The sequence below is a fragment of the Mustela nivalis genome, assembly GCF_964662115.1.
Source record: "Mustela nivalis genome assembly, chromosome: 17".
NCBI classification, from domain to species: Eukaryota; Metazoa; Chordata; class Mammalia; order Carnivora; family Mustelidae; genus Mustela; species Mustela nivalis.
Window position 1 is genome coordinate 33,236,859 of NC_139036.1, and position 20,783 is coordinate 33,257,641.

General features: G+C 36.5%; 1 protein-coding gene across 3 annotated transcripts in view; it reads right to left on the reverse strand.

Moving 5' to 3' along the window:
- Window positions 1-20,783, reverse strand: part of STXBP4 (syntaxin binding protein 4) — a 164,853-nt gene that overhangs the window by 56,474 nt on the left and 87,596 nt on the right. For all 3 annotated transcript variants that reach the window (XM_082707693.1, XM_082707694.1, XM_082707695.1), the window contains 3 exons: window positions 14,603-14,719; window positions 14,067-14,116; window positions 11,677-11,810 (listed from right to left, as the gene is read on the reverse strand). In XM_082707693.1, coding sequence (XP_082563819.1) covers window positions 11,677-11,810; window positions 14,067-14,116; window positions 14,603-14,719 — 301 coding nt within the window. The remainder of the gene's footprint in view (window positions 1-11,676; window positions 11,811-14,066; window positions 14,117-14,602; window positions 14,720-20,783) is intronic.

Consider the following 20,783-nt stretch of genomic DNA (forward strand, 5'->3'; position numbering starts at 1 on the left):
GTGTTACAGTAGTTGAAGTGCTTCCCTATTACAATAGCTTGGCACACACCAGTTAACAATCCACCTTAATGAAAGCATCATCCACACTCTTTTTCTGCCTGGGCTGTTTGAGGTCCACTTTTACAGATTTACTTTGGTGGCTTCTCTCTCTCTCTCTGTCTTTCTTTCTTTTTTTCCAGCTCTATTGCTCTTTCTGGAACATCACCCCCTTCACATTCATGGATTTCTAACAGGAAAATGCCTGTAGTCTTGCGCCCCTTCTACCAGATCTGAAAAAAAGGTGTGGCCATTCATGGAAATACTTTTGGTCACAAATCCCCAGCTGATGGTGCATAGCACCCACCTAGGGTCTGTATGTACGAGAGAGAACAGTTAATTCTGTTCTTCCACAGATCTCTCCTACCTCATGACTGAGCTTTAGCTGTTTACTTTCTACTACAGGGGCATCCTCAACACTGGCAGAGTCTGATCTTAGTGTCTCATACATAGGTGTTCAACAAATATTTGTGGGAAGAATTGGCCAGCGTCTACTTCTATGTATAAGTAGATAGTGCTATGTATTAGATTCATTCATATGGATGGGCATTTACTCTATTTAATAAATTCCTAGAAATGAAACTGAGGTTCAAAGAAAATGTACATTTTTGACTCTCAGAGACAGAGACAGACTGTTCTCTACAAGAGCAGAACTGAGTGAAATCTGTCAATGGTATATAAGTGTGTTGGGGTTTCCTTATGTATTCACTAACACTACAGATATGTGGCCCTCTGGTGAATAAAAATGGCCTCATTATTTTAAACTCACTCCTAAGTGACATCAAAACATATATGCTAAACAGTCATATATATTAATTATTAATAAGTATTAAGTATTATTAAATATTAATTAGTTATAAAATAGAAATATCTCATGAACACCTACTATGTGCCATATACTGTTCTAAACATTACCTAAATTGTAATGAAGATGATATTCAAGATCCCTATCCTTAAGGAGCTCATATTTTAATAGAGGAGACAGACAGTAAGTAAGTAAGCAAACAAATAATACTGTGAAGTCCTACAAAGAGAATAAATTATGGGAGTGAAACAGAGATCTGGAGGTAGAGAGGAGGCCAACATTAAATAGACTGTTGGGGCTCTTGGCTGACTTAGTAAGAAGAACATGTGACCCCTGAACTCAGGGCTGAGAGTCCCAGCCCCATGGTGGGTGTAGAGATTAAATAAATAAATAAAACTCTAAAAAAGAAATAGATGGTTATGAAAGTAAACAGGCTGAGGATTGAATGATACCATGAACTGGACCTCTCCATCCATACTGTCCTGTTTTCTCATGTATCAGGCATTCTCCTGCCTTAGGGCCTTTGCACTTATAATCTGGAACATTCTCCTAGCAGGTATCTATAAGACTTACTCCTTCCTTGTATGGGTGAAATGCCTGTGCAAGTCTAGTTTAAGGGTTTGCAGTGAACTGGTGCTAGCGGTACCCATTCTCAGGTAGTATTAGTACTGCTGTCTTCTATACAAGTTCAGCAAGGCTTCCCTCTCCATTAAAAGACTAGGACATCTGGAGAGCCCTTCTCTACTGCTCCTTTAAAGAATGAAATGTTACTTGGCAACTGTTTTTAGAGGCATTTTAGCACTTGGTTTCTCACATGTTCTCAGTGGAGTAATTTAATAATGATAGATTACATAAATTGACATGAGTAGACATCTTTCACCACCTTCTAAGGTTTCCAGCTGTCGAAAAAAAAAAAAAAAAGGAAGGAAGAAGGAAAAGAAAAAAAGATAAAGGTGGGGTAGGGAGAGAATAGTTTATTAGTTTGTATCAGACAGGGTTGCAGGGACAAAGTAAAATACCCTTTTTACACATTGACCATGAATGATGAAGGGATAATGAGGAAGATAATGATGATATATGTATTGAGCACCTACCAGATGGAAGCCACTTTATAAACATCATCTTTAATCAGCTAACCTATTCAGATATATTAATTTTAATGCTCTAAACAACCCTATGAGTTAGTGATATCTCCAGTTTCATAGACAAAGAAAATGAGACTCAGGGAGATAACAGAACCCCCAAAGCATAAATCTATTAGGTGGAAGGGCTGAAATTTGAACCCTGTAGCATATGGTCTTTTTAATACTATTCTGCCTTTCTACAAGTAACAATGAAACTATCTTTTTGATACAGATATCATTCAGGGTGCAAATAGCTATTTTTTTTTAATGTAAAAACTAAAGTCAATTTCACAAATGATACTTCATTTTATCCTGTGACATAACGAGCAGTAATGCTCCTTCTTCCCATTTCATAAATGGAGCAAAAGTGAGGTTGAGGAATTTACCTAAGGTTTAAAAAATCTTGTCCTAGATACAGATTTTCTCAATCTCAATGCTCTCTCCTACTTGAACTTTAACTTTCATTAGCATTTGGTGGTTACTATAAAAGAAATGAGAAACACAAATAGCACTGTATAGTCCCAAGACCTAATTGTTTTTTTAGTCTAGTTGGTAATGTTGGTAGAATAGTTCATAAAGTCACATACTTTTGAAAAACACTATTAAATATTGAGTTCTTGACTCTGTATCTTTAGTTTCAAGATCTTTATCAACGCACATTTATTATTTCTTCTGTATGCATTATTTTGTAAATGGTTTCAAAGAGAGCTTTTTTACTGTAAGTTTTCTATGATGCTTAAAAATTCTTTTACTTAATTTTTTTTATTTTTTAAAGATTTTATTTATTTATTTGACAGAGAGAGAGATCACAAGTGGATGGAGAGGCAGGCAGAGAGAGAGGGGGAAGCAGATTCCCTGCTGAGCAGAGAGCCTGACACAGGTTCAATTTCAGGACCCTGAGATCATGACCTGAGCTGAAGGCAGACACTTAACCCATTGAGCAACCCAGGGACCCCTCTTTTAATTTTAAAAAGGATGCTTTGAATTTCAGAATTAACAAATGCTCACTCCAAAAAAAGAGAAAAATTAAACAATATAAAGATTTCTAATAAACCAACAAACAAACCCACAGATAGTTTCCCAATCTGACCTCCTGAGAAAAACATTGCTATCAATGAGTTAGGTTGGAATCTATACCTGTTTAGAAGCTATTAAGGCTCTTTAAGCCTTGTTGTTTTATTCATAATATATGAAAATTAGTTAAGCTGAGATAAATTTTGGTCAATGATTCTAATTAAAATAAAAAATGAACTCTAATGAAACCATCTTATATTTATACAGTGCTTTATATTTACAAAGCACTTTTATACTAGTTCACTCAATCCTTGAAACAACCTCATTAGGAAGACTGTATCCCCACCTTCCAGACCGAAAGCCAAGACTCCAAGAGGTCATCGTAACTTATCAAATCTAAGACACTGAGAATACCACACTGTGCCATTTTATATGCTAAAAAACAAAACAAAACAAAACAACAACAAAAACGCCAATTCAGTTGTGACATAATGACCTAACTGGACCCTGTGAGACTCACAGGACTTAATATTAGAAGACCTGAGTCAGGGGTCTGGCATTACCCTTTCCAAGCGTGTGACTGAGGCAAACCTTTTCTTTTCCCCTCCTAAAAATAAACGTTTACTCAGCATCTGAAGTGTGCTTAGGGGAACAAAGCCAAGGAGAACATGAAGTAGTTGGTACACATCAGAAACGGGTAAGGTAAACCATTTAAGTTCTCTGAGCCTTGATCTTTTCATATCTTTTAAATTAAAAAACAATAATGCCTATCTCACAGGGTTGCCCTGAGGACATATGGATGAAAAATCGTACTTTCAAACTACCTATGGCATTATTATCTTTAAATATATTTATTTGTAGTAGTAATATTAATAGTCTACTGTTCATGGCAGGAACTTCTGATCTACACTGGTGTATCATATTAAATCATTATTAAAGCCGTTCCTGCACACGACAGCTACTGCCACTGTCTCCCTTGAGATGAGCTGTTAATACTCTGTCCTCATATGAACTCTGGAGAATACCTTTTCATTAACCCGAAACAATGTATTCCGTTTGGATGAGGACATTTTCAGGCCTTGAGGGAAAAATTTCTTTCTGGCATCATTCGCATTTTGCTTGTTGGGTTATAGGACTGAAACATGAGCCCCACGGTAGACTATCACTGCAGTCAGTTCTAATTGTGAAGGAACCGGAGTTCCATTTTTCTGGAAGAGAGACAGTGTACTACATTCAAACATCATTGCCTTCTGGAAGTTTTGTAGCAGTCCTTTTTTTTTAACCGTTGTGTTGGAAATCATTCTATGTTCCCATGTTAGTGCAAGGTATATAGGCTTTTCCCTGAATAAATCCTAGATACTACATATCCTGCAATCCCCTTGACAACTCTATTCCTGCCTGGTGGGAGGAACTGAGTCTTGTTCATCTGGACATGTCTTCATAGCTTCCAGCTGCTGGCAGTATACGTGATTAAAGTATGTATCTGAAATATTTCCCTGGAAATGGTCTTCTAGGAAGACCATGTGGTAGCTCTGGGATTGATTCACACTAAGTATTTTGTGTCTACGCTAAATACTGGAAATATGGTGGCTTTCTGATTTTTATGACTGGCAAGCTGTATTATATCTGCTTCTTATGGACCAACAGAAAATAGTAGAGAGTTACAGATTTGATATTGCTACATAACTTTAGCATTTCAACTCTCAGGAATTTGTTTAATGAAAAAGGCAAATACCCCAGAATTAATTAATGTGCAGAAGGAGCAACAGGAAAACATGCGATAGTTAGAGATCCAAGATGATAAGAGAACTGCTTTGTGCATCTGGACTTCTGACCCACTCTGCACATGAATATCAAGTTTAAATATGAATACTGAATTCCAGGTGTTCCAAAATGTGATATACAGTGATGAACTACTGAATCTCTTCTTAAAAATGAATATTTGTTCCTTGCTACTCAAACTCGCTGTAACCACCAACCAGTCTTCCTGCGTTCTTTACTCTTGCTACTCCTATAGCCCAGTTTCAAACAAATGCCTAGATCATCTTTTAAAATGTAGATCAGATCAGGTTTTTTTCTCCTGCTTAAAGCCATCATGGGCTTTTATGACACTCAAAAGAAAATCTACCCCTGAAGCAAATAATACATTATATTTTAAGTAAAAAAAAAAAAAAAAAAAAAAAAGAACAAGAAAATCCAAACTCCTTAAAAGTGTTCAAATCCCTGTGTGGTCTTGCTCCGCTCTACATTTCCACCCTTATCTCATGCTTACTTGTCTGTTCCCTCCTACGTATCAGAAACCCAGGCTTTCTTCTGTCCCTCCAATATGTCAAGATTGCTCCTACCTCAAGGCTTTAGGATTTGGCGGAAAAAAAAAAAAAAAAATCTCTTCCCATAGATTTTCTCTTGGCTGAATTTTGGCTCAAAAGTCACCTCTTCAAAGAGGTTTAGGATTCCCACTCCTACATCATCTGGTTTTATTGTATGCTCAATAGTCATGGCTGTCTGGAATTATTTACTGACTTGCTAACTTGTTTGTCCAATTCCACCCTTACAATGGACTTAAGCAGCTTAACAGCAAGAACTTTGTAAGCTAGTACCCCACTGCCTAGGTCAGGGTCAGGCTGATTGCAGAGACTCAATATAGTTCATGAAGGAATGAAGTAATAAATCTAAACGGCTACCTTTTCTTACATGAGGTATTTCTCTCTCACTTTTTTTTTTTTTTTAACACCCTGGCAATAAAACTGTACCAGGAAAGAAATTACTTATTTTTATTGAAGCGAACAATAATTTGCTCATGTAAAGCAAAATTAAATAACCCAAGCACAGTTTCCTTTCCAGAGATCACCCGAGATTACATTCAATATATTTTCTTAATGGAACATCACAGCAGTGACCTACTTTCAAATTGCAACAATACAAGAGAATATGTGAGTTCATGGTTTTCCTTGAATGGTGTGACAACACCAGTATTTACAACAGGTATTATCTAGCTCTGAATGATCAAACCACTAGAGAACAGGTTCAACTCACTACAAAAACAGGTGAAATGACATTAGAGTCACATAAACTACCCCCTTATGCTTGGAACAATCTGTCCCAATTCTAGGAGAAAAACGATATATATATATATAGAGCAATGATAACTTTATGAAGAAGGAAATACTATAATGCCCATTCTAAACAGGATAGCTGACTTTCACAAAAAAATCTACAGCTTTTCCTTTGATAAACTCATGTTAGTTAATAAAAATATGTGCGTGGGGAAATAAGAGAAGCAGTGATGATAGTTTGAGACCTAGACTAAGTACAGTGAGAAATGCTGTATCAAGTCTGACTTCTAAAAGGAAGAAAAAAAAACTATTATAAAGTCCTTCAAATGTGCAGTACAACATTTCCCCTTTTTCTCATAAAACGTTTTCCCATCTGCCTAAATAACTTCCAATTAGCATCAGAATTTAAAGACAAAAAGCAGCTATTACTGACATTCTTATTTTAAAAGCTAAAATACTGTCAGTTTCAGACAGGAACACCTGAATTGATGGGGGAAGGTTCCACAGACAAATCTATATAATCACCTGGTTATTGTTTGGTAGGGGTAAACTTCACCTTTGTTTTCAACTGGCTGAGTGAAAATTACAGGATTATTCAACCAATTTATAACAGTTGAACATCTTTATTTCTGCCATTAAAAGAAATGGCTGTGATGCAAATAATTATCTATGTATTTTTATGCACATCACTCATTATTTTCTTTGCAAAATACCAACAGGTGGGATTATTGGGTTAAAATACATGATCACTAAAATATTATTTCAACTTTCAAAAACACTTTTCAAATAGATATTTTAAAAGCTCTTGATACATACTGCAAAACTGATTCCCAGGGACGTTGTGCCAAGTTATATTCCCACCTGTAGTGGATGAGAATATTTACTTTCAACTTTAATTAGTGGCAGGTCCAGATGGCTCCTAAATTGGATGGATTTTTTTTTTTAATGCCTAATATATAACCTAAGAAAGTGCATTCTCCACAGGAAGATTCCTGCTCCCTGCTTCCTTTGCTCAGGCATTACTTGGGTCCTCGTGGGTGTAGAAACCTTGGCTCCAGCTGCTCATCTCAATCCCGTGAATCTCTGAAGCTTAAGGGCTCACTTATCATTACAGTTTTACCCTCTGTTCTTGGTGCAGAGAGACGTGCATTTCTTGGTTTTCATCTTTTAAATACACAAACATAATTTTAAATGTCATTTCTAAGTGTAGGAGCAGAATGGGGAGGTTTTGGCATGAGATCACTCTGCCATCTTGGTAGATGGTAGTGTCTTCTGAATCCTGACAGCTCTATTTTCTTGCTTTAATACTGTGGACTTTTTCAGGATCATATACTGGTATGCTTATGGATATATATATATATTTGTTTAAAAGATCTTGAATGAAAAGTGTATACATATATATATATACACACACACAAAATAAATGCATAAACATAAAAAAACCCACACACATGCATGTGTATATGTGTGTGTGTGATGTATTTCTCTTTATAAAAGCTTGAATTTAGAGGATTCTCTACTCAGAATTGGTTTTTGACCTTTGAAAGGATGTGTGGACCCTGTGGCTGCACTGACATTCAACCAAGTTGTTGTTGGTGTTACCCTCTTGCAGCTCTGGAGCTGGCCAGCGTGCCCTCCTGTTGTGAGTAGAAGGATGATGCAGCAATCTGAGGGGAGTGAGAGGTGAGCCAGGACCAGAGGTGGCTGTCAAGAGCCCTGTGGCATCTGGTACAGAAGCCACTGTCCCGGGCTCCCTTTCCTATGTGCCCCAGTGCATGTCAGATGTCAAGTATGTCTACACTGCCAACGGACTAAGGCCCAGTTGGCCTTCTGCTTGACACAGAATCTGTGAATCGTGAGGATTTCAAAAATGCCACTGACTCACCAAGATAAAAGAAGAAAAACAGCCCAGTTACCGCCAGTCGTTGGCTTTATTCATTACCCCTTCAAATCAGAATGCATTAAGGACTGACCTGCCACAGTGACCTCCAGTTACTCCCACAATCACCACTATTGTTCAGCAGGGGGGCTAACAAGTTGGTGGTTCATGTTTTCACTGTATGTGGTCCTACCTGCCTTATCGAAAACTTTTTGGGATTTGCCTGTATGACCATTGCTTTTGAAGATTTTTATACTATATTTATCATTTCTTTGGGAATTTTGAAGGAACTTAGATGCCTGGGATTGGCTGCCAATTTATCAGGAAGTCAATAAGTTCTTATTAAAGATCTCCTATGGAATATCTGGCCAGGTATTATTTTATTATGCATTTTAAAAACAGACCTGCAGGGGCACCTGTGTGGCTCCATTGCTAAGCGTCTGCCTTCAGCTCAGGTCAGGATCCCAGGGTCCTGGAATAGAGCCCCACACTGGGCTCCCTGCTCTGCAGGCTTCTACTTCTCCCTCTGCTACTCCCCCTGCTTGTTCCCTCTCTGTCAAATAAATAAATAAAATCTTAAAAAAAAAAAAAAAAGAACTGCTTCTTCCTGCTTTTGTTACAGGATTATTTTGTCAATCTAGATGTCAGCCGAAGACTGCAGTTCAAAACAAGTAGCTCTTTCAAATAAAGATTACACTAACACATTACAATACCGACTATGTAAATATTGATGGAGGGTTCCAATACCAAATGAAAAATGCCTATTTGTCTATATAACATTTCAGTGGAGGCAGTATAATGGAACACACCTAAGTTTTGTTATAGTTAGCAATAAACAACTGAAAGATAAGCTGCTGATTCAGACACTTAACCACGGTTTCCTGTGATGGTTACATTCTAACTCAAAGTTGAAAGTAACATTAAATGTTATATACTAAGAAAAGCTCTCATCTACTCTATTTTCAAATGGCTCCAAACTAAGAGAAGATTTAGACAATAATTACTGGATGCCTAGGTGGCTCAGTGGGTTAAAGCCTCTGCCTTCGGCTCAGGTCATGATCCAGGGGTCCTGGGATCGAGGCCTGCATCGGGCTCTCTGCTCAGCAGGGAGCCTGCTTCCCTTCCTCTCTCTCTGCCTGCCTCTCTGCCTACTTGTGATCTCTGTCTGTCAAACAAATAAATACAAAATTTAAAAAAAAGATGTAGACAATAATTACTTAATATTCTGCACAGAGGAGAAAGTACATTTAAATGAGCCGCTTTAAATAATAGTAAGAATGTGGTGCCAGAATTAGCAGCACCAGCAGCAATGATGTCACTTGTGGAATATCTTCTACTACCAGGTGCTTGTTTAGCCACTTCCCAAGTATCTCACTTGATGCCCCAATCCTGTCACTTCAGATATTGTGAGCTCCACCTTTCACATGGTCAGAGAGAACCAGAGATGAAGTCATTTGCCCAGTGGAGTTGGCTGGCTAACTGGGATGATCCCTGGGGCACCTCTGGGGATCTGCAGGGCTTCTGCAGAGCACTGTTTCCGTGGGTTCAGATTGGTCCTCTGGGCTGCCTCCAGGAGCCCCATCCTTCTCCATTGCTAAAGGCACCCTGAAGAGAGCTGAAGTGCCAGGTTTGCAAGGCTATAGGAAGCATTAGTGTTCTCTACATTAAGATCCTACATCTTAAGTCGGGGCTTATGCACACGCCGAAGAAGGATGCAAATGTGTGTGATTGCACATGTCTGGGAACAGGGCTTCTGTGAGATTTCAGTGGAGGCCACCATCCAAAAAAAGGTTCAGAATTATCTCCTACATATTCCCCCGGGACTGGTTTTAAGCTATAATACCCAAGAAATCTGATTCTCATTTCTGAGGAAATCCCATCGTATAACATCCCAGAGTGTACTTATGCTAAGAAGAAAGTAGAGGTAATTACTCAAGAGAAAATTCCAAATTGTTACTTGAGATAAGCAGACAGTCACACCAAAGGAAATGAGATTAGAGACTGCAGTTGAATTATCTACCTCATGGTAGTGATTTTCTGCTTTTCATTACATACAGAAAAAACCTACTGCATAAAGAAAAAGAAAAACGAGCTGAGTTTATCTGAATTATCAAACATAAAAAGACAAGTCATAAAAATTATAAAAGGACTGGGAATATATGCCAATATTAGCAATTATATTTCTACATTTCAATGCAGAAACTATTGGCTAGTTTAAACAGCAGACTTGGTACAATCTTATGACAGATAAAAAGTGCAGATGGAATTTTTCACTTTTCTTCCAAAGAAGTTCTGCTGAATTTCAAATATTTTCTTTGAATAATCATGTTTGACAAATGTAAAGGTTAATGTTAGCGAGGTAATTAAAACTGATGATCGCAGTGTCCGCTGGGCTGTGTGTGTGTGTGTGTGCAGGTGTTTCCCTCCACTGTTCCCACCCTCACTTAAAAATGTCTAATATATAAAATTCTGAGTATACATATAATACATTAGAACTGATTATTTTCATCTACTCTGAAACCTACAGAATTTGTTTACATAAAGAGTTCTTATAGGGTTTTTGAAATATAATTTTTGATTTTTAAAAAATGTAATAGGTTACACAAAATTAAGAACAAAAGACCTCCCTGCAGAAATTGAGCAGATACTATTAGAGGCATGTCTTTCAAACCTCTTTATGTGACATAGTTTTGAAGTTAAAAATTACCCCCAAAAGGTCTTTAACAAGGAAGCCAAACCATTTGCTACCTAGGACTTTACTCAAAACTTGGATACTTTGTTAACAAAGAATTTCATCTGTGCCTCTCCACACTTATATTTTTATATGTTCCCCAGCATAGGGAAGATTAAGAGTGGCAAACAGGGATCGTGGAATGGGAGAGGCCAACCAGCAGACAGACTGACATCAAGGGAACAGACCTAAGAACCAACAGATAAAAACGGAGACGAAATCCACGAAGAGCCAGAAGCGCTGGGAGGCAGGAGGAGGGAAGGATGGCGCCGTCCAATCATGTAAGCTCTCCCCAGGGATCCCCCTGTGTGCTGGGTTGTGGGAAGTTACTTAGCCAGTTGCCCTGCTTCTCTTTCTGGCCCAGTGCTGACTCTGGGGGTGTCCAGTGACAGATCATGCGGTTCTTTTAAGAAAGGTATTCTCTTGGCCCTGGCTTAGGAGTAAATGCCTGAGCCAGCAGCTCTGATGAGGAGGGAACTGGTTCAGCTATTCCACAGCCCTTTAATTAATTACCCTGCCGACTGCCCAAGGGTCTGCTCCTAGTTTTCCCTGCCTGTGATCTGGAAGTTTTTTCATGGTTCTACTTAACTCACTGTTTCAGCAGTTTTGTTGTTCATCTTTATTGTGTTTTGGGGTCTTTTGCTCAGCTGGGCTGTACCTTCAATTTTATCCTATCTGTTGCATATTATTCAAAAATTCCTCAATGTGGGTTCTAATCTTTCAGGTTTCCAGTGCTGGCGTGGATTTATTTTTCTGTTCATTCTCCCACTTCAAAAAGACTTTGGATGGAAGTAGAGGTAATCAGCTATCTTCTCTTGGAAGCCATTTTAGGCACTTTAAATAAATATTCTCCCCCTACAATTAGTGTATTAAGATTGTTTTTTTTATCAATTAGCTATTAATTTTACTGTAGGCAAACCAACACATTTAACAAAATTAAACTGTCAAGCTTAAAATTTCTTTTTGTTCTGTTAAATAAATTACTAAAAAAAAAAAAAAGAAAAGAAAGTGAAAAATTGCAGAAAACTTACAATCCATGTCAAGTATGGCCCGAACAGATTTAACGAGTTCCTTAGATTCAAGAGCTAGCATTGCTGGGATGTTACGTCCATTCCTTCCCAGTGGTGTAAGAGAAGTCTGAGAAGCTAACATGGCTCTTCTTTCACTGTGAGGGCAGTAACATAAAGTTGAACTTATCATTCAATAAATAACATCCATTTTGACTTAATCTGAATTCTTATGTATAAAAATATTTGTACTTCTGGGAATAGTGTTATAAAATGAAGTAATCACAAAACATTTGTTTTCAGTTCTTTATTATGTAAGAAAGACATATTTAAAGAATTAGATTGACCTCATAATAAGGAGGAATAAATCATTTGTTGGGCTTATTTTGTGAGTTCTTATGTTACGCTAACATGATGTAGTCTTTAGTTTTGTAAAAATTCAAATGAAGCATTAAACAGAAGATAGAGTATATTAAAAAGACTGAGCCATGGGACGCCTGGGGGTTCAGTTGGTTAGGTTAATCATCTGCCTTTGGCTCAGGTCATGATCTCGGGGTCCTGGGATCGAGACCCACACGGGGCTCCCTGCTCAGCGGGTAGCCTGTTTCTACCTGAGCCCTGTTGCTCCCCCTGTTCGTGCTCTCTCTAAAAGAAATAAATAAAATCTTAAAAAAAAAAAAAAAGACTGAATCATATTTTTCTAGAGTTTAAGTTTCCAAGATGTGGTGAAAATTTGCTTAATGTTTTTTAAGGTTACCCTTTTTTCTTGAACCAGTTTAAGGCAAGGGTAGGCTCTGGCTTTTAAAGATTTATTTATTTATTTGACAAACAGAGATCACAAGTAGGCAGAGAGGCAGGCAGAGAGAGAGGAAGGAAGCAGGCTCCCTGCTGAGCAGAGAGCCTGATGCAGGGCTCAGTAACAGGACCCTGGAATCACATGACCTGAGCCGAAGGCAGAGGCTTTAACCCACTGAGCCACCCAGGCGCCCAGGCTTTGGCTTTTAAGTAGTCATTTTTAACCTTCATATTTAATGCCAAAACTTCTGAAATATTATTTAAGGTCATGAGACTTGATGCTTGGGATGGGGGATATACCTAAACACACAAGGGGAATCTGCTTGCTAAGTATTTTAAATTCTTATTGAAAATAATTATCATGAAATTCACATAATTATCTTAAATCATTAGCAGCATGGATAGCAATAAAATGTCAGATTTTTCATTAGAATAAGGCATTACAATAAAATGAATTTAAAAATGTACTATTATTGCATAACATATGGAATAATCAAATTATTATGTTGTACACCTGAAACTAATATATATTGTATGTCAACTATATTTCAATAATAAAATATTTTTAAAAGAATACTACCATAGACATTTTTCTAAAGTAAAAAAAAAATGCCATGTGAAACCCTAAAATATAATAAGAGCACAATGATTCAACTTTATTTATTTATTTAAAAAAAGATTTTATTTATTTATTTGGCAGACAGAGATCACAAGTAGGCAGAGAGGCAGGCAGAGAGAGAGGAAGGAAGCAGGCTCCCTGCCGAGCAGAGAGCCCGATGCGGGGCTCAGTAATAGGACCCTGGAATCATGACCTGAGCCGAAGGCAGAGGCTTTAACCCATTGAGCCACCCAGGTGCCCCATCAACTTCATTTATTAAACTGCTGTTTTTATAGCAAAGGGCAGAGTTTTCCTGTTTCTGCAAGCCTTTATTGCTAGAAGTAGAAATACATTGCTAGTGGCAGCTATTATAAGATGAGGGAAAAACTTGCTTTGAAAATGTATAAACAGGAAATTTTCTTTTGTCTATCTTTCATTATGTATCAAAATGACCATAAACTTGCAGTATGAAATACATAAATCTTATTAGTAAGTTTGTAGCTCTTAGTAAGAAACTTTAAATTGGAAACAAACTGTGAATAATAACAAACCCAAGGTGTATCCTCCAAATGTATTCCTTTTATTTGTGTCTACTGAATGTTGAAAATGAAAGAAACTGACTGTATGAACATGTTTTATAAAATTCTGTTTGCCATAACAACTGATCTGCGGGCTTGAGACTGACCTTTCAAGTAATTTTTATTCATACACAGGATGCTTACAGAACTTCAAGGTAATCCCATTTTTACAGAATTCCTGACAAAAACAATATAGGTGATTCCTACCTCAATTTTCAAGTTCTAGGTTATAATGACTGGCTAAATCCCTCCAGAAATTTTTTTACAGAGATGGGGTCAAAACAACATGTCCTTGTATCTATTTCCACAAAACATGAAAAAAACAGTATCCAGCAGGAGTTATGTTACATCTTAAGATTATTTAAGAGATTTTAGTATTTTAATCACAATTACCAAATGAAAAACGTAATCATACTCTACAGAAAACACTTAAATATTCTTACCTTAAATTTGATAAAGGAGAAGTATTATCAGAAAATAATTCTTGAATAGTCTAGAGACAAACAAGACAGTAAAGGAGATTTTAAGTTTGATATTTTTAGGATGTCTTTTCTTATTTAACTAATATTTATAACCTCCCCCCCTTCCCACTCCCAATTGATTAAAAGGTATTTCTATTACATGCGGGAAAAATCAATTACATTGACATGGATGTGTAATAACTATGGAAACATTTCTTTATAGGGTAAATATTTATCAAATAACATTTACATAGTATTAAGAGTTTTGAGAAAGTGTTCATTAAAACATAGTGTATATTTGGGATCATGCTATCCTATCAATTATTTCTCTTAACAATCTATTGGTTAGCTGGTCTTTTCATTATCTATGCAATTTTAAAACTGACTATAGGTTAGCATCATTATTTTGAGGCAGGGAATGTTTCAATAGCCACCAAACACTAGGGCACTTGTCTATATGTCAGTCATCTACAGATATCTTAAAAATGGACATAAAGTAATATAATGGGAAAGTTTACCTCTACAAAATGAAGAAGCTTTTCAGTGGATGCCTCAAAAGTTTTTCGAGCCATTTCTGATTTTCGCAATTGGCAGTCGAGTACTGTAATTCTCTTTTTTAACTCCTGAACACTTTCCTGGACAGAGGTATTAAAAAGAAGGTTTTACTCATTTCTTTGATTTTTACATCAGTGGCTCCTATTTTCAGTTTTTACTAACTGATACCAACATTACCATATTATTTATTTTCTCTCACTGTATTTATCTTCTGATCTGGGGAGACATTTAACTAATTGCATATTTAGAAGTTAAACTGCACAGGGATGCTGCAAATTTTATGAGATAAGCTGTAGATGACTTTGTTGATTCTTACAGTAAAATACATTTAAATTAAGTTTATCAGGTTTTTTTGTTTGTTTTGTTTTTTACAATATGCCTTGCCAACTGCTGACAGAAATTGCTACCAATGTGGTACAACAAAAATCGCTGAAGATATACATATATATTTAACGTAATATGTCCAATGTAAAGCTGAGCTGGCAAGGAAGTAAAGGAATCCCAAAGACAGTAAAGGAATTCCATGAAGACAAACAACAACAATGCTGGGTGAACTCAGTCATTAGAGTAAGCATGCAGTGCAGCATAAATTGTTCTGAGGGTACACCTTCAGGCACAGATGGCAAATGAGAGAACTTTAATGGGTAAACTGGAAAGAAACAAACCTTATAGAAGTAAATATATGATTTTGATTTTGCTTCTGGCAAGTGGGTTAAAAAAAGTCTCCCCTATAACTTCTAATCACAAGCCCCCACTCATAAAGGTTTGAGGTCATAATTTGTATTACCCATGTAAACTGTAAATTTGTAAGCTTAAATTTTAGTTTAAATAGTCCCAGACTGGTAGAAGCAAACACAAAACTTCCGTGGAGGGATATTTTCTAAACTCAGATCCCAAAGAATGTGTACATATAATGTGTCAAAAGAACATGACCTCAGGAAATAAGCTACCATGAATAAAAGCCAGCTGAAGGAAATCAGTTACAGACACATAAAGACAACTGATACTGTAATGATCGGATACAGACTAAAATGTTTAATGTCTTAAAAAATATGGAGGAATTTAAAACATAACAAAGGGAAAGGAAATTATAAAAATAGATCGATAGGACATAAAATAATGATTCTTAAAAATAAAAATATAATCAAAATTAAAAGATCATTTATGGGTTTAATATTCAATTAGATATAGTTGAAAAGAGAATGGGTAAACTGGAAGGCAGAGCCAAAGAAGGTTCTCATAACGTACCAGAAAAATAAAAATGGAAAATATAAAAGAAGGAGAAGCAAGGAAAATATAACTAGATGAAGATCTAGCATACACCCCATCTGAATTACACATGAGGGTTCAGAAAGAATGAAGGAGAAACTGCTCAGTATAATTTGGGGTTTTTCAGAAATAACAAAAGACACTGTTCCTCAGTCCAGATTCCTCAGTGAATCTCAAACAACATAAATAAAAATAAGTCAATACATGACTCATAGTCAAACTGCTGAATACTGAAGATAAAAAGATTTGAAAATCATCTAGAAAGAAACAACAGACTGTAAACAAATAACAGATTGACTGCTGATACTGCAACTATGGAATAAAAACACTGAAAGAAATTAAATGCCAACTTACTTTAAATGTAGCAAAAATGTACTTCAAGAGCAAGAGTTCAATAAAGATGTTTTCAGACCGACAAAACTGAAGAGAATTTGTTACCAACAGATCCTCATTAAACACATTTCTAAAACATGTACTTCAGGACGGAAATAATTTTAGCAAGAAGGTCTGAGATGCAAAAAGAATGCTAAACATAAAAAATGGTAAACATGGGCATCTATTTAAATAAAGGGTGATGGCACAAAATGGACTGTAATAGTGTCTAATTTATGGTGTTAAAAGTCAAGAAAGAACTAAAATGCTGACAAAAATAGAAATTAAGTAGGAAGGGATGATAGGATTTATGTTTTAATGTGCTCATAATATTTAGAAAAAGGTGAAAGCTAGTGATTAGTTTTTATAGTTTATGTTAAAACAGAATGTTAACATTTCTAAGATAATCATTAAAACTTAGAAACGGAGTGCATACCTTCTGGCCTAGTGGAAGGAAATAAATGGAATGGGAATTGGGAAAACAGGAGAAATCTGAACCAATTGAAAAAAAAAATGAACAGGGACGCCTGGGTGGCTCAGTGGGTTAAAGCCTCTGCCTTTGGCTCAGGTCATGATTCCAGGGTCCTGGGATCGAGCCCTGCATGGGGCTCTCTGCTCAGCAGGGAGCCTGCTTCCTCCTCTCTCTCTGCCTGCCTCTCTGCCTACTTGTGATTTCTGTCTGTCAAATAAATAAATAAATCTTTAAAACAAAACAAAAAGCAAACAGGTAAAAGATGACAACTAAAAAAATAATCAGAAAAACTCAGGACACATAAAATGCATAACTTAAAAGAGGGTAGAAATGAAGTCAAGTTCATTAGCAAACAAAAGAGTATAAATGGAAAGATTTTTTCAACTAACGGTCAAAAATCAGTAAGATGAGGAAAAAATTCAGATATATGTTGTTTTCCACACACACACAATGGAAACATAAGGACACTGCAAAATTAGAAGTAAAAGAAAGGAAAACACCCACAGGTGAATACCAAAAGAAAACTGCTGTAACTATTTTAATATTAATCAAAAATAAATATTGAGGGGAAAAAAGATTGCTAAATTGAAGAGTCACAACATTCCATAAAGAATGATAATGTAATTCTAAGCTTGTCTGTTGCTAAAAATATTACTTCAAAATATATAAATTTTTTTAAAATGGAGATTTTAATGCATTTCTCTGACAAATTAAAATGATTAGAGAAGAACTAAACTCTACAGTTAATGACCCCAATCTAGTAGACTATAGAAAACGATACATCAAAAAACTGCAGAATTCCTTTCAAGCTCACTTTGAAATGTGTTAACACTGGTCACATAGTAAACCGTGAAGCAGCCATCAATAAATTTTAGAGTTAGTATGCTATAGACTAGAGTCTCTGGTCACAATGCAATTAACCTTTCTGTGCCTCACTGTGTTTATTAATAAAGACTCAATCATAAATAAATTTCCCCCAATTAATTATATATTTAATGCACTTTCAGTAAAAGTTCCAATAGTTTCTTTTTTTTCCCCTTTTGATTGAATATATAAGCCAAGTGTAAAATACATGTAAGAGATCAAAGGATCATGTAGCCAACATACTTTTATTTATTTATTTTTAAAGGTTTTATTTATTTATTTGACAGAGATCACAAGTAGGCAGAGAGGCAGGCAGAGACAGAGAGAGGGGGAAACAGGCTCCTTGCTGAGCAGAGAGCCCCGATGCGGGGCTTGATCCCAGAACCCCGGGATCATGACCCCAGCCCAAGGCAGAGGCTTTAACCCACTGAGCCACCCAGGCACCCGACCAACATACTTTTAAAGAAAAAGAACTAGATAGGGTGGTCAGATAATCAAGACTTACTATAAAAGATATCATAACCAACACAGTGTATTATTGGCACAATAACATACAAATAAACCAAAGAAAGACAACAAAGGGCCCTCAGTAAGACAGACACACATGAAATCTTGATATGCGACAGAGCGGATTTTAAGATCAATCAGGAAACAAGAGACTTGAATAAATGGTGCTGGGATAGTTCATTCATTTAGAATAAAGTCAGAATAAAATGGATCCCCACCTACACATATGCCACAAAACCAATGACAGAAGGATCAAAACTTTAAAACTTTTATTTTTTAAAATATTTTCTTTATTTATTTGAGAGAGAGAGAGAGAGACAGAGAGAGCATGTGCATGAGTGGGGGGCCGGGAGGGGCAGAGGGAGGAGCAGACTCCCCACTGAGCAGGGAGCTGACAAAGGGCTCAATCCCGGGACCCTGAGATCACGACCTGAGCTGAAGGCAGACACTTCACTGACTGAGCCACCCAGATGCCCCCCAAACTTTAAAACTTTGAGGGGCAAATATCAAAGGATATCTTTGGGAATGGAAGACGTTCTAAAAAGACAGGAGGGAAAGCACTGATGATAAGTTCAACTATCTGAAAACCAATGTTTATCTTACCATTGGGGGAAAGGCAAGCCATAAATTTGAGAAAAGCCTTCAATAACATATAACTTAATATAGGGTTAGGAACTGGAACATATATGTACAATCACTACATATTAATACAAAAAGAATAACCCAATGGGGAAAAAATGGTTGAAAGTAACAAAGAGGCATTTCACAAAGAAATATAAATGTCTAACAAGTATATAAATATATGCTCAACTGGCTACCTGGGCCAGGGGGAAAAGCCCTGGTGTACAGCATCTGGGGGTGTAAATACCTCTTTCCTGGCTGATTTCAAGCTACCAACCTGATAGCGCTCAATATGCCATTAAGAAGAGATACCCACAATCGCCGACCGTGAGCCAGCGCCAGCTGGTCCCAGTATGCCAGTGGCTTCAAGTCATTAGTAACCAGGGAAATCCAAATTAAACCACAATGAGATCTCCTTATCACACCTACCCAGCTTGATACAAATTAAAAGGAAATGAAAACCAAGTGTTGGCAAGGGTATGGGGTGAACGGTATCTCTCATTCACTACGGGTGGCAGTAAAAATTGGTCCGAAGGCTTTTAGACGCAATTAGGCATTACCCAGTAAAGTTCATCGATCATCGTTCAACCTAGCAGTTTCACTCGAAGATATGAACCCAAGACAAACTGTTACGCATGCGGAGCATGATGTTATGTACCAAAATATTTTTAGCAGCATTGTTCATAATAAAGAAAACAGAAACGGACTGTTCATCAAATACAGAATGGACCAAGATAGCTGTAGTATTTCCAATTAAGGGAGTATAAAAATGTAATGAAAAAAAGAAGTGATGAAAATACATGAACTGGCTATAAGTTTCAAATAGATGAATTGCGAAAATAAGAGGTTCAGTGAAAAAAGCAAGTAGGAAGAATACATGTAGAACATTTCTATTAATATAAAGTTGATGAACAGGCAAGACTCAACAACATTAATTGTTAAGAGATATAAAGATACGTGGTAAAATTATTGAGAAAGTTGTTAATACTACATCTAGAAAAGCAGTTACTTCTGAGGGTGCGGGAGGGGAATGCCAACTGGGGAGGGACAATAGATCTTCAAAGGTATTGGCAATGTTTTACTTCCTAAGCTGGAGGTAAACAGAAAAAACAAAAACAAAAAAGGTAATTAAGTAAGTATAAAGATGAGATAAGAGAAAATTTACAGTGAAAAATAAAAACACTGTTACAAACAGAACCTGTGTCTTAAAAATGAATCTTTGAATCCGAGTTCTATAATATCTTGGTCCATGTCTCTTAAAGCAATCTCAAATAATTAAAAGAAAAAAAACAACCAAAACATGATTCCTTCTCTTTCTCCACTGGCACTGAGTTTGGGAAATGTTGAGATGCTCTCAACTATCATTTTTTCTTTGGAAAATAAACAAACAGAGATGCCTGGGTGGCTTAGTCAAGTATCTGCCTTTGGCTCAGGTCATGATCCCAGGACCATATTTGGTCTCCTGCTCAATGGAAAGCCTACTTCTCCCTCTGACTGCAGTTCTCCCTGCTTGTGTTCTCTTTCTCTCTCTCTCTCTCTGACAAATAAATAAATAAAATCTTAAAAAAAAAAAAAAGAAAAAAACAAAAGGTTTTTTTTTTCAGAGATAAGTTAAGGGCTTAGCTTAGAATCCTGTTACGAAGAATGGCATGAGATCCCATTATGTTGAAAAAGAGAAAACCTGAATTAATTATATTGCCAGACAACTTAGGACAAAAATGTGTCTCAGCTAGGAGCTGGGACAGAGAATTGCAAATAACCTATGTTAAAAAAAAAAAAAAAAGAATAAATTCATGAGAACTCTTTGAATATTACCTAGAGAGTATTTTTAAAGACTGTTGATTATCCCTCCAAAAGTACATAGAGTTTTATATAACACAGTACTTCTCAAATGTGTTTTTAATCCATTTTAAAAATTTCATTAATTTAATTAAAAAAACTTTTTAAAGTGTTTAACGATTCATTAGTTATGTATAACACCCAGTACTCGTCCCAATATTGCAGCAACTTCAAGACACATCTCTAAAGGCAAGGGAAAC